This window comes from Mesoplodon bidens (genome assembly GCF_964165515.1).
Source record: "Mesoplodon bidens genome assembly, chromosome: 4".
In the NCBI taxonomy this organism is placed as follows: Eukaryota; Metazoa; Chordata; class Mammalia; order Artiodactyla; family Ziphiidae; genus Mesoplodon; species Mesoplodon bidens.
In genome coordinates this window covers 93157634-93172352 of record NC_138160.1, presented here as the reverse complement: position 1 = coordinate 93172352, position 14719 = coordinate 93157634, and the positions used below count along the sequence as shown (strand labels likewise).

Here is a 14719-nt window from a genome sequence, read left to right as displayed (position 1 = left end):
TACTTTGTATAAAAAGAGATTATTAATTTTAAAAATCCCTATTTGTTTATTAATAATTTAAAGCAGATTTTAGGGTAACAGTGATCGCATCTGCTGCCTGTTTCCAGCTTTAAGGACTGTAGTCAATGTGCCTCAGTGTTCCCTCACAGAGAGGTTTTCTTTGGCAGTCACATAAGGTTTTCCCTCTCCTTGCTCCCATTATTCTTTGACTCCTCATGCTTGTAAACACAGTCTGTGAGCAGAAATGGCATAAGGCAAGAGGTGTGGAAAGATTCCTAGAGACCATTATATTTGCTATTTCATATCTTTTGAGGACTCGTGCTTTGTGAAGCACTATCTTCTATAAGAAAATATGTTGATAGTGGTTCTCCAGTGTTTAAGGAAGGTTTTGGGTGGGGGGCTTTGCTGAACTCTGATTCAACCAGCTAAATACATTCATAGGGGTATATTGTTTTATCCTATTACATTATGCTGTAGGTTTACATTTTATTTCTTCTTACTGGAAAAACAGAGTCAAAGTATGAGGGGAAATGGCAGAAAACAGTATCAAGAGTCACCTAATCAAAAGAAAAGAACAAATGGGGTCCACAGCCAGCCAGGCAAGCAGCAGAATCCCTTGATGGTAAGAGTTAACAGCTCTCATGCTAAGAAGGCAGTTCACGCTTTTTAAGATGGGGCAAGGGCATTGGCGAGGCATGTTGAATTGATATATTGACAGGATTTTTATGAACCTGCTGTGTGTGCACCATTCACCCATTAAAAAAATCTCTGCCTACTCTCAATTATAGGTTTATCACATTGATTCATATGTGCATCTGATCTTTACTTTTTATGTGGGTATTTATCTATTTATTATTTTTTAAATTAATTTTTATTGGAGTATAGTTGATTTACAATGTTGTATTAGTTTCAGGTGTACAGCAAAGTGAATCAGTTATACATATACATATATCCACTCTTTTTCAGATTCTGTTCCCCTATATAGGTCATTACAGAGTATTGAGTAGAGTTCCCTGTGCTATACTGTAGGTTCTTGTTGGTTATCTATATGTGGCTATTTAGATTTATTTTAATACTTTGGAAACAGTGTGTAGTCAACCCTGCTTTCTAGACAAGTCCTAAGTATTCTCTCTATATTTTTCTAAATAGAGTCTGTATTATTTTAATGAAGTTAAAAGTTTGGAATAACATCACAGTGTTTTTCTTTTTGTTTTTTTCTTCAGGTAGATAGAATTTAGAAAATGAAAATAAATAAAACAAAATACTCATAGCCAGTGTCATAGTCATTAGACTAGGCTGAAAGACAAATACGTGTGAGCATTTTAAGGCATTTACTTCCATTCGTTTATTCTGTGTTCCAGAAAGTAATTCATAAACTGGTAAGTCTCCTTGCTTATCTTGCTTATCTTATGTAAGTCCCAGTATTTCTTTCCTTTTTTTTTTAAAGATGTATTTATTTTTATTATTTTTAAAATTAATTTATTTTTGGCTGCATTGGGTCTTCATTGCTGCATGCAGGCTTCCTCTAGTTGCAGCGAGTGGGGGCTACTGTTCGTTGTGGCGTGCGGGCTGCTCATTGTGGTGGCTTCTTTGCTGCAGAGCATGGGCTCTAGGTGCGCGGGCTTCAGTAGTTGTGGCTTGTGGCCTCAGTAGTTGTGGCGCACAGGCTTAGTTGCTCCGTGGCATGTGGGATCTTCCCAGACACAGGGATCAAACCTGTGTCCTCTGCATTGGCAGGCAGATTCTTAACCACTGCACCACCAGGGAAGTCCCAGTCCTGGTATTTCTATGTTGAATTTTCTTATTGTATCTTCACCTATTTTTCTTTCTTTAACAGTGGGTGATAATAGTAATTCCAAGTTTTTAACAAAAGTATTTTCCTTGAATTCCCTAGGTGCTGTTGATTTAACTTGGGGTGTATTGATTCCACTAGCAAGCACATGTTAAAGATCAGTTTACTGTTAGACTACTTGCCCTTTACTATTATTGCACTCCACTCTGGTAGAAATAGTGACAAGAACAAAGAAGAGTCTTAATAGATGGTCAGAAGGCTTTTAATCTAATTCAACATCTGTCCCTAACAAAAGCTGTACAGATTAAAATGATAGTACTATACAAATGTTAATTCTCCTCAAATTAATATATAGATTTAATTCAATACCAATCAAAATCCTTGATTTTTTTTGGGGAACTTCACAAATGACTCATATTTGTCTAGAAGAACTTGAATAAATTTTTTATAAGTTCTTAAAAGAAAGTTAATGATGGAGTACAAGTATATGAACAGCTTATAAGGGAAGAACTAAAAGTGACTGATAAATGTATAAATGTGTAATCAAAGAAAGTAAATTAAAACAGGATGCCACTTTTCCTCATTAGATTGGCAAAGATGAAAAGATAGCCACTTATGTATTGTTGAGAATATTGAGAACACTTAAAAATTGCTAATTGGTACAGCCTCCTAGAGAGTAGTTTGGCTATATTGAAAGCCTGAAAAAGTTCTTACCTTGTTTCCCTAGAAGAGAAATCTAAAGAATATTCACTCCATTGCTCTTAATTATGAAAACATGGAAACAATCTAAATATCCAGGAAGATAATATTAAATGCAATATCGTAGATCTATGCCATAGACTACCATGTAGTCATTAAAAGTGATGGTGTAGATTTGTATTTATTGAAAAAGGAATATGTTCATAGTATATACATTTAAAAAGTGGGTTATATCCTTTTTGCCCCACCTCCTAGAGAGATGGAAATAAAAACAAAAATAAGCAAATGGGACCTAATGAAACTTAAAAGCTTTTGCACAGCAAAGGAAAACATAAACAAAAAGACAACCCTCAGAATGGGAGAAAATATTTGCAAATGAAGCAACTGACAAAGGATTAATCTCCATAATTTACAAGCAGCTGATGTGGTTCAATATTTAAAAAAAACAAACAACCCAATCCAAAAATGGACAGAAGACCTAAATAGATATTTCTCCAAAGAAGATATACAGATTGCCGACAAACACGTGAAAGGATGCTCAACATCACTAATCATATGTATAGTTGATTCATTTTGTTATAAAGCCGAGACTAATAACACCATTGTAAAACAATTATACTCTAATAAAGATGTTTAAAAAAAAAAAAAAAGATCCTGCAGGGCAAAGGCAAGAAACTACAATGAGGTATCACCTCACACTGGTCAGAATGGCCATCATCAAAAAATCTACAAACAATAAATGCTGGAGAGGGTGTGGAGAAAAGGGAACCCTCTTGCACTGTTGGTGGGAATATAAATTGATACAGCCACTATGGAATTTCCTTAAAAAACTACAAATAGAACTACCATACGACCCAGCAATCCCACTACTGGGCATAAACCCTGAGAAAACAATAATTAAAAAAGAGTCATGTACCGCAGTGTTCATTGCAGTTCTGTTTACAATAGCCAGGACATGGAAGCAACCTAAGTGTCCATTGACAGATGAATGGATAAAGAAGATGTGGCACATATATACAATGGAATATTACTCAGCCATAAAAAGAAATGAAATTGAGTTATTTGTAATGAGGTGGGTGGACCTAGAGTCTGTCATATAGAGTGAAGTAAGTCAAAGAGAAAAACAAATACTGTATGCTAACACATATATATGGAATCTAAAAAAAAAAAAGTGGTTCTGAAGAACCTAGGGGCAGGACAGGAATAAAGACGCAGACGTAGAGAATGGACTTGAGGACATGGGGAGTGGGAAGGGTAAGCTGAGATGAAGTTAGAGAGTGGCACGGACATATATACACTACCAAATGTGAAATAGATAGCTAGTGGGAAGCAGCTGCATAGCGCAGGGAGATCAGCTCAGTGCTTTGTGTCCACTTAGACGGGTGGGATAGGGAGGGTGGGAAGGAGACGCAAGAGGGAGGAGATAAGGGGATATATGTATAGCTGATTCACTTCGTTATAAAGCAGAAACTAACACACCATTGTAAAGCAATTATACTCCAATAAAGATGTTAAAAATAATAAAAAGTGGGTTATAGAATACTATGTATAGAATAATTCTGTTTGTTACATAATTATATGAAAATACATTCACACATATCTTCATAGAAAAAAAGCTGGAAAGATGTATTGGAATGTTAATAGTAATTATCTCTGGGTTGAGAAATTTAATGAATAATTTTCTTGTTTTCTGGTGTTTCCATATTGTATGTGTAATCAAGAACTAAAAACAGTTTTAGGCTTAAAAAAATAAAAATAAAAATAAAAATACCAATGCAAGGTGGGCATGGTGACTATATGGTTTAATTCTCTTCCTGAGAAATTTGATAATATATCTCCTTATTTATAATTGAAATAACTGGAGATAGTGTGTTGTGTGTTTGTGTTTTTTAATAGAAATGTGAAAAAAAACTTCATCCACGAAAGCTTCAGGATACTTTTGAAACAGGCAAGTCATTTTCTTTTTAAAATTTCTGCTGGTTGGGATTTGGTTTGGTTTTGAAGTAACCTTGATTTTAGTGGTGCATGATGAACTGTGATAGATAAGCTGAAAGAGTTGTACATGGTCTGTAGAGAGTTCATATATATGGTCAAGTTCTCTAAATATGAAACTGGCTAAAATAGATTTATTTAAATTATTTGCCCTCTCACTGTGCTATTTCTTTTGTGAATGTGAAGCCTTGGTGCTGTGCATGAATATTGTAAATAAATAAATAATTGCTTAAGGGTTAGACAGGGAGTAGACCCAAGTAATATAATGGTGAGGAGAAACCTCATTCTCACATATGTAAGGGGAGTGCTAACTTCAGAAGGGAAACATTTCCCCCTTACTTGAGGTAATGATCAACTTGTTAAGATGATACTAAGGATAGCTTTTATTAAAATGACATTTGGGGGCTTCCCTGGTGGCGCAGTGGTTTAGAGTCCGCCTGTCGATGCAGGGGACACGGGTTCGTGCCCCGGTCCGGGAAGATCCCACATGCCGCGGAGCGGCTGGGCCCGTGAGCCATGGCCGCTGAGCCTGCGCGTCCGGAGCCTGTGCTCCGCAATGGGAGAGGCCACAACAGTGAAAGGCCCGCGTATCCAAAAAAAAAAAAAAAAAGAAATTAAAATGACATTTGGAACTTCTCCATCCTCAGTTATGAAGAGTAGGTGTGTGATCTGATTTGGAAAGTAATGTTGAGGAATGTAGAAAGTTCTTTGTAAATACTGATTTAATAGATGTCATTTGGAAGTGCAATAGGCTATTTTTTTCTTCGGTGCTGTTTTGAATGGTATGAAATTCCCTGTGCAGTAGGTAAGCATTTATTTACCATCTAGATTTAAGGCTTTCATATAGAAAACTCTTTAAGAATTGAGAAGCATTATATTTTCTTGCATTACTGTTTATAATTTAAGCAAGATAGAAGCTATTTTAAAAAGAGATGCTTTGGGGACTTCCCTGGTGGTCCAGTGGTTAAGACTCCGTGCTTCCAATGCAGGGAATGTGGGTTCGATCCTTGGTTGGGGAACTAAGATCACACATGCCTGCGGCACAGCCAAGAAGAAAACGAGAGAGAGAGATCCTTTAACCCTGTTTTGGAAAATTAAGTGTAAGAAGAAGTTGGAACTATCATTAAGTTATGGGGGTAGAATTCCTCTTAGTTGGATTTTTCTGGCCACCTTAGGTGGTGTGGGCATGATAGGCTGATAGTTGAAGTAATGTAACTTCAGAAATCAATTATTTCACAAAATCTTTAAAAAGCCATATATTTAGGAACATTAAAGAAGGCACACTATAATGTATATCCAACTTAGTTGGGCATGATTCAGATATATAAAATTTTGAGTTGTCTTGAGAAGGAAGTATAAAAGTGTTCTTATCCTGGGAAACCTCATATCAGACTTTATTTCTGCCTCAACCTTTTGGTGTCTATTCCAAACCTACTTTCCTGGTCCAGGTCCCTGTTCTACTTTAAGGGGGGATGGGGGAAAGCCCCAATAAGTTGGAGTTCTGTTGTACTATGATTTTGAAAATTTGGATTTTTCTTTAGGTTGACATACACCCTGAAGATTTGATAACCTCCAGCTTTATTTTTCTAGAATTGGAATCTTTACAGATCTTACATTGTAATTATAATCTTTATAATGTTTACATGTTGAGCTCTGTCAAGAAGCTCCCCTTATGTTGGCACAAAATACAAATATAGGTGGTAAACAAAGGTATGCCCATTTTTAAAAATATTTATTTATTTATTTTTGGCTGTGTTGGGTCTTCATTGCTGCACACGGGCTTTCTCTAGTTGCGGCGAGCAGGGGCTACTCTTCATTGCAGTGCACGTGTTTCTCATTGCAGTGGCTTCTCGTTGTGGAGCACAAGCTCTAGGTGCGCTGGCTTCAGTAGTTGTGGCACGTGGGCTCAGTAGTTGTGGCTCACAGGCTCTAGAGCGCAGGCTCAGTAGTTGTGGCGCATGGGCTTAGTTGCTCCGTGGCATGTGGGATTTTCCTGGACCAGGGCTCAAACCCGTATCCCCTGCATTGGCAGGCGGATTCTTAACCACTGCACCACCAGGGAAGTCCCTAGGTATGCCCATTTTTGAAAGCAGGTAAATATTAAGGGTCTTAAAATAAAGGCTGAGATTAAGATTTTGAATGTTTGTTTGGAATAAGCAATAATAGATTAGAAATTCACTTGAGTACCAGTTAAGGGAAAGGAAGATATCTTGGTGGTTCTACTTAGGTTAGATTTAGAGTGTGGGGAGATGAATATATACTGCACATGAATTTCTTTATAACAAAAGGTGAAGGGCAGGATTTGATTTCTTACTAAGTTACTGAACTTATTTATTTTGTTTTTTAAGCAGATGCTGTATATGACTTACCTTGCTCCGGTGAAGACCAGTTGCTAGAACATGCCGAGGGCCAGTCTGTGGCATGTAATGGACGTTGCAAGTTCCCCTTTTCATCCAGAGCCTTTTTGAGTTTCAAGTTTGACCATAATGCTATAATGAAAATCTTGGACCTTTGATAGCAACAAATGTGTTGTGGAAGTCCCAAGATCAGAGACTTGTTGCATTTGAGTGGGTGTCTCTTTGAGCCTTACCTTTCTCAGGTGTTTTAAAGAAATGCAGGGAGGCAATGTTGTTTCTGAAGAGATGTTCTATGTGCAGAAGAGAGAGTAGAAAGAAACATGAATTTGCACTGTAAATGCAGTTATAACTTTTTATACATACGTACCTTTTCAGTGTTTGGCTAATGAATTTAAATTGCTTTTTATGAGGGCATTTTTTTCTGTGTGATTATGGTTTTTATTTTGTATTCTGGTCAAGAAAATAGTATTTGAGTCATCACTAATAGCTAAGTTAATGGGAATGCTCCATCAACCCATTACAGTGATTGTATTGATACTACTAGTTTCCTTATTTTGAAAATTTTAAAAGAAACTTAAAATACACAATTATTAAATGAATACAAGAGCTGAAATGTCACAGAAGTCAAGATTGCAGGTCATCTGCTTTGGTGGCATTTTGTGCCTATCTCTGCTTCTAACCACTTAGGTTTTCTAATCCTCCTCTGCTAGGAGTTTTGTTAAGGTTTTATTTAGAGTCAGCATCTGCTATATAATGTTCATGTTCAAAATGAACTCTCAGCACTTCATTAAAGGACAAAGTCCTCAGCCTGGAGAGGGACTGAGTTGGTGGGGCGGGGAGTTGATGCTCTAATTTGAAATTGTGCTGTGTGCAGTCAGTGAACCTGGGAGACCGTGGAGAGAGGGTAGTGGGGAGAGAACACGGGGGCTGGGACCCCGAAACTGCTTTGGTCACATCTGCACCATCCTGTTGCCAGCCCCTTAGTATCATATGATGATTTTGTTCTTGTGAAACTTTATTCTGTATTAAGTTGTATAAATATGTATGGAATACTGACATTATTAGGTTTTACATTGCATCTCAGTGTTGATCTTTGGAAACTGATGGTATATTAGGTTCCAATTTGCAGTAGTAGCAGAGACTGACACACTTTTATTAGCATGAAGCCCCTAGATGATGGAGCCAAAGGGAAGGGTATGTAGTTTACCCAAGTACAGATAAAGCATTTCACTAGGGGAGGATCAGAACACGGAAGGAACATGTGTAATTCACTCCTAGGAATGTATTTTGCTCCTTTAGGATTCTTAAATCCAAATAAGGATGGCAGTGCCCATTTAAAGAAGGATTTTAGCTATATAATTGAGGACAATCACCAGGGCTTTAAGGGGCTTTAGTGTTTGGGCTGCTTCTAACCTCATTGAAGGTGTTTCTTTGGGGGTTGGGGGGAGAGTGTGAGCATATGCGTGCGTGTGCTTCTGTCATGTGGGTTTTAAAAATCTTTTTTACATGTGGTATCCACAAAATATATCTCTGCTTGTAAATTTTATTGTAGAAATCTTTATTCTGTATAGATAGTCTTATTTAAATAGGGGTTCTATTTAACCCGGTGGGACTTGCAAAAGAAGTGCTATTGTAAGGAGTTCACTTGGTATTAATTTGCTTTAGCTTTTCAATGGCTTGATTTTAAAGAAGAAATTCTATTTATTAATACAAGTGTCACCCTCCTGGTGCTAAGCAGGATAATTCAGTTATAGCAGAGTGTTTAGAATTAGGTTATTCACAATCCTGCGTCTTTTAATGTGACAAATTTGTGAATCCTTCTGTGAGCTTTTAAAAATGCATTATATGATTGCATTAGGAAGCTCTTAATTGTTCTTTCCAAAAATACAGCTGCTTTGCTTGGGTTTCCTTGAGCCGTATTTTTAGTTGGTCCCAGCATTCCAGATTTCTGTTAAATTATGAACAGAAACAGTGAAAACTGTTTGCCTGGCAGGTAAATCATTTTCACTCATATACTGCCATCTGGAAACTGTTTAATTTTTAATGATTTTTTAGGGCTTTTCCCTTTTCAAGTGAGTGCTTTGGTCAGTCTTTCTGGTGCCTCAAGTTGGAACTTTCAGCTCTCGATACTAAAGCAGAAGAGATTAGTTACCAGAAGTATGGCCTCCAATGGTGTTGAGCCTTTTCAAGAACCAACAGATTATCTCTTTTCGATAATGGTAGTTTAACTATGGTTAAATATTATTGCTGTTGTGCTGCTTCATTTAATGCACTGTGGGTGGAACAAAATAAGGGTGTTGTTGGAGTGGAACTTGGGTAACTTGAGGCTTTTAGCTCTCTTGACAGTTTGAGATTTAAAAAAATGTTAGGGCTTCCCTGGTGGCGCAGTGGTTGAGAGTCCGCCTGCCGATGCAGGGGACACGGGTTCGTGCCCCGGTCCGGGAGGATCCCACATGCCGCGGAGCGGCTAGGCCCGTGAGCCATGGCCGCTGAGCCTGCGCGTCCGGAGCCTGTGCTCCGCAGGGGGAGAGGCCACAACAGTGAGAGGCCCGCCTACCGCAAAAAAAAAAAAAAAAAAAAGTTAAAAGATGCGATTTAAAGTTTATGTGTGTGATGTGACTTAACTATGCAGAAAATGTATAAGTTGGTTGTACATGTTTTATGTACTTCTGCTATACTTATTCCCTCAAACCTGTGTATTAAGTTTCTCAGTGTTCAGGTTACCTTGAGAATGGCCATGCTTAGCATAGAACTAGCTTTCTCGATTGAGAAATTTTAGCATGGTTTGAAGAAATCAAGTGATGAAGGAGAGTGCTGAATATGCAGTACTTTACTTCTGTGTGCTGCGTTTTAAGAAGCTAGATGAGAAAAGGGTTGGCTTCATTATGTTTTATGTCTTTGAGAGAACAGGTCTTTTCAATCCGCTTTTTCAGTGTTCTTATATTCCAGCCTTATATGTTCCAAGGTTCAGTGCACTGTGAATCTTTTATTTTTTTAAATTTCTTAGGTGCTTTTATGTGTAACTGTAGTAATTTGTAAGATGTTCAATGAATTGTTTTTTGTACTTAACCATTGTAATCCAGAAGATAGGGGTATGGTTTACATGCTTTCACAAATTTTTGTTCAGAAATAGCAAATGAATGGTTTTAGGATTACAAACAGTGATGCTCTCCTGAGACATGAGCATTTGGGTAAGTCTGAGAACCTAATAGAACTCTTTTAGCATGGGTGAAATTTAAATGAAGATGTTTGAAAATTAAGTTGGATTTTCATGGTTATATATAAAGGTGAGTTTCCTGTGCTGTAAAGGAATGGTGGTCACTGCTTGCTGCTTTGAATATGGATATCCTTATTTTTCTATTACGTATCAATTAGTAAGTACAGATGATGAAGATGTATAGCAAAATTAATTTTATGCTATGAGATTGGGTTGGTATTTTGTCTTTTAAGTCTTTAGTAATTTGTATGTTAATATAAAAAAACCCTCCTCAAATCTAAGTGAATAGCATCCTTCCACAGGATTAAATTTTTCTATAAAACTTAATACATTGTGGTAGTCTTTAGAAAAGTTCAGGTCTGACTGCATGTGTGCATTAAAAAAATTAAAAACATTTCATTACGTATTCCATCACCTTTTTTTTGTTTGCTTGCAACAGTTAACTTGAACAGGAAGGAGCAAAGTCAGTTAAAAAATTAGACTTTTTGCCGAGTTATTTTTCTTACCCTGATGACATCTCTTGGCTTTTTATCTTTATTTTTGTACCAGTGGACCTCCCTCCACCCACTCAGAGATTTTGTTTTGATTGACATCTATTGTGTCTTTGTATTCCCTGAGGCAGTATTTTCTTCGCATATTAATCATAGTTAAAAGGTCAGATTTGTTAACATTTTTCTGATTGAAGAAAAATAAGTGTTACATAGCAATTCTGACTTGGATATTTTCTAGCCTGGGGAAGGGGGCTCACATGTCACTGTAACTTTAGATTAATGGTGAGCAGGACAAAGTCTTGTTCCATCTGAAGGTATCAATACCCTGTAAGTACCTGTCTCTAGATAAACGGGTGTTAGTAACAGTTTTGTTAAACTTTATTCCTGATCATTTGGTAAAGCCTAGAGTTCCTTATTTTGTATTCTGTCCTTAGACTTCAAGATATATTTGTATAGTTGCCAAGAATTCTAAAAATGAGATTATGATGGGCTTTCTCAGCATCTTTTTCTTCTTAGAATTGAGTTGCTCTTGAAGTTTGTACTCCTGTCTTAAAGATGGCAGATTGCAGATGGACAGTGTAGGCTCTGTCCCATGCTTTCAAAGTCGAGTTCTGGATTGCAGTTTCAAAAATATGATAGGTTTATTATTATAGAATAAAAGTGCCCTGAAGGAAGAAGATAGCTATAGTTGCTGGGCAAAGAAAGCATGAAGAAGAAATTTTAGAAGATAAAATCAATTATTGAGTGCTGTATGATGCACGAGGCTAGAAATGGGATCATTGTCTAGCCCAAGCAGAGTCTAATATATGTGGCCATTACCAAGCGTTTTCTGGCTCTGGGTATAATTTTTTCTAAGTATGGTTGCCAAGCAATCCAGTAAATCTAACGTAATTTTTCTCACTTTAATGATCCGTGTTCGGGAGTCTGGTCCTTCCTATGCTGATTAGAAGTACACGGCTTTCTTACAGGAACACAACCCAGAGTACACACAGCCGTAGTCAGCTGTGTGTCATAGTCACTTCACATGGTAGCCATACATTTGTCCTGAATAGTGATCCTTTCCGTCTAGTTTCCTGTTGCAGACAGTATTTATTACTGAATTGGTGGTCTGTAGCTAGGGAACAGAGTAAAGCTACCTCCCCTGCCTGGGAGTGGACTTGAAGGGTTGGCTTCCACTGGCTTTGTCGCTCAGACTTTAACATAAGGTACAGAGAAGTGTAAACAAGAAACTACGATAAATTAGGAAAGTTTTATCTTGAGAAAATGTTCATAATTTACTCTTTAATCTGGGTTCCTTATGAAATCACCAGTAAAGAGATTTCATTTGTCTTGGGTCTTCTGTTGTTAGCAGAGGGCATGGTCTAGCTATGGTAGCTTGAAAGCACAATCTTAGAGGAATTAACCTTAACAAGGTTGCATTAGCTGTGTAGTGCTGGTCAAGTGTGCTCTGGGAAAGGGATTGAATGCAGAAGTCAACTGCCTATGTTTGTAACTTTGTTTTGCATGGACCCTCCTGTTAGTAGCCTTTAATCCTTCAGTCCAGTGGAAGAATAAGGCCCTGAACATATACTTGATGCTTTTTTGGTTTTTGGGTGTTCTTTTGGTTATTGGCCTCTGTCCAGTGAGTGCTGTTTGAAGACCTGTTGTTTCTTAATCCCTTTTCTGGGGTGACTGATCAGGAAGCGGCCATTGAGTCTGCCCCATGCCACCTGTACCCTGCTCCTACTTCCCCCCTCCCAGTGCCCACCCCGTGTCTTTTTTTTTCTTTTGGTAAAAGAATCTTTTTTTTTTTTTTTCTTCTTGTGATGCATCCCTATGGTGAATCTGCCCCTGTGGGAATTTACAAGCAGTGATTGCATCTTAACTTTGACCGTTGGGCCATGAGCAGTTAGGAGGGCTGTGGATGCCTGTGCTATTTTATTTTAGTCTCTCATGCAGGTAGCTGTCACATTGGTTTGGGAACAAAGGAAACTTCTGTGTAGTTCTAGGGCAAAGTGGGCAGTATTCTGCTGGTCTTTGAGAGGTGGTCTTAGTTAACATTCTTAGGTTGTGGACTTTTTGATGTAGGATGTAACATTTTAGTGTACTTAAAATGAATTGAATCCGAGTTTCTAAAACAATCTATAGCTGCAAACGATGGTTTGAAACATTTTTGGCACAAATCTTCATTGTTAGTCATTTCTTAAGCTTTAAGATATTAGCTAGATCTTTGTAAAATGATATCTTCGCTTACTATGCTTTTGTGATATTTAGGAATAGATTGTGGATGGCAGGAAATGGAAGCAAAGGTTCTCAACTGTGAATGAAATTGAGAAAGGTAGTAACTATTCCTCAGCAGTTTGGTTAGATGTGTTAATATTGAATACTTTTGGAACAAATGAGTAGCCGTACTCTTCATGTCTTAACACATATGATATGCACTGATAGAAGAGCACAAAAGACCTATCTGCAGAGTTTCTTTGTGCATTTCACTACTGTCCTAGGGCACTGCTGTCTCTGGTGGTCATTTTAGGTTTGTGTTTGGATCTTGCACAAGTACCTTTTAATTTCAAATGCGAGAGCCCAAAGAACTGATTCTTTAATTTTACTTTTTTGCTAATTTCATTTCAAAGTTAGGACAGGAGACAGGTAACCTGACTTCCATTTTATAAATATTATAAACTGTTTTTCTTCAGTAATAAATAGCGAAGGAAAATAAAACCATGAACTATTTTGCATATACATATATTTGTGTATATATATATACACACACACAATCTACATATTTTTTCTAATTGTTTTTGAAGTTTGCCTATTAGCTTAATACTTTATAAAAAATTTGTCTTTGCTAAGTATTGATTCATACAACTCAGATTTTAAATTTTGCCTGGTTAATGAAAATTTAAAAGTCTTATTTCAGAATAAAATGATTAATCAAATGGAATTATGGTTCATGTGTTAACTAAAGTGACCATCAAAATAAGGGCATACAGTTTAGTTTGGATGGGAAAGGGAATAAGAATTGATTTCTTTATATTTCCCGCCTATTTCCAAAACAAGATTTGAAGTGTCTTTGATGCTGTGGAGACTAGGTAATGTTCATGGAACATACGTAGTCTTAAAACAGTTTTCTTGGGGGTAGGTTTTAGTCTGAAAAAGGTGAAGATATTTATGCTGAGTCATGGACTGACAAAATCTGGTAGAAAAAAATTGATGAAATGGTTTTGCTAAAACATGATATTTCACTTGAGAAAACTGAACTTTAAATGTGATAACTAAATAGGTTTGTAAACTTTATTCAGCAATAATTTTCGTCTCATGTAAAATGATCTAACATTTAATTTTTACCTTAATTATAGCAGCATTTTATTACTTTACCTTCTAGGGCATTTTAATGTTTCGAGAAAGACTGTAAGTAAACCATTGGAGTGATTTTGTCTATGGTAGTAATGAAGTTTTTGGTGCTTGTTTTGATTGTCAAACATTTAGGAAAAGCAGAAAAGGAACCCCCAAATCAACCTTGTCGGTGCACCTTATAGTTGAATTGATAACCTTTAGAGTGGTATTACTTATTGTGTTTTCAGGGCTTATTACATTCTGACTGAATAGTTTTCTCTTTTCCCCTCAGTGTTAATGAAAGGATAAGGATTTTACTTCTATTGATTTTTCACTTACATTGAGTGTGTCTATCATAAGTAAAGGATTTCCAGTGACTCATGTTTATGAATCAGGAGTTTAAATGTTTGCAGGATTACTGCACTTCCAAAGTTGACTAGAAATGCCAGCTGAGAAAATGAACCAAGTCCTGTGTCTTAACAGTTATGCTCTTTTTGAAAGCTTTTGATGTAAATAACACCATTTGAGAAATGAGAAACCTTCTATCTTAAATACGGTTTGAATGATGGAAGGTTTCCTTTGTATTTTAAAACATTTTTACAGTTGCTTGATCAAATATTGGCTTTCTGTAAAAACATTATCATGTTAAATTTACTCTTTGTAGTGCAATATCAATAAATTTTGCTGCTTGGGCAGTTTTAATTACTACCTTAACCTGGCTTCTGCTACTGCTACTTGTTGTAGGTTGCAAGTTGCCCATATTTTGGCTGCATCTCTTTGGACCAGTAAAAAAAAATGACAAGTATGAGATAAAGGTATGTTTATATGATAGGAAGACATATTAAGGGTAGAGTGT

At 36.8% G+C, this 14719-nt stretch overlaps 1 protein-coding gene across 2 annotated transcripts in view; it reads left to right on the top strand.

Moving 5' to 3' along the window:
* Window positions 1-14577, top strand: part of DCP2 (decapping mRNA 2) — a 51943-nt gene extending 37366 nt beyond the window's left edge. The window contains exons 9-11 of one of the 2 annotated variants that reach the window (XM_081231325.1): window positions 512-622; window positions 4388-4439; window positions 6835-14577. In XM_081231325.1, the coding sequence (XP_081087451.1) occupies window positions 512-622; window positions 4388-4439; window positions 6835-6998 (327 nt within the window). In that variant the 3' untranslated portion in view covers window positions 6999-14577. The remainder of the gene's footprint in view (window positions 1-511; window positions 623-4387; window positions 4440-6834) is intronic. The other variant, XM_081231326.1, reaches the window with a different exon arrangement.
* The last annotated feature ends 142 nt before the right edge of the window (window positions 14578-14719 follow it).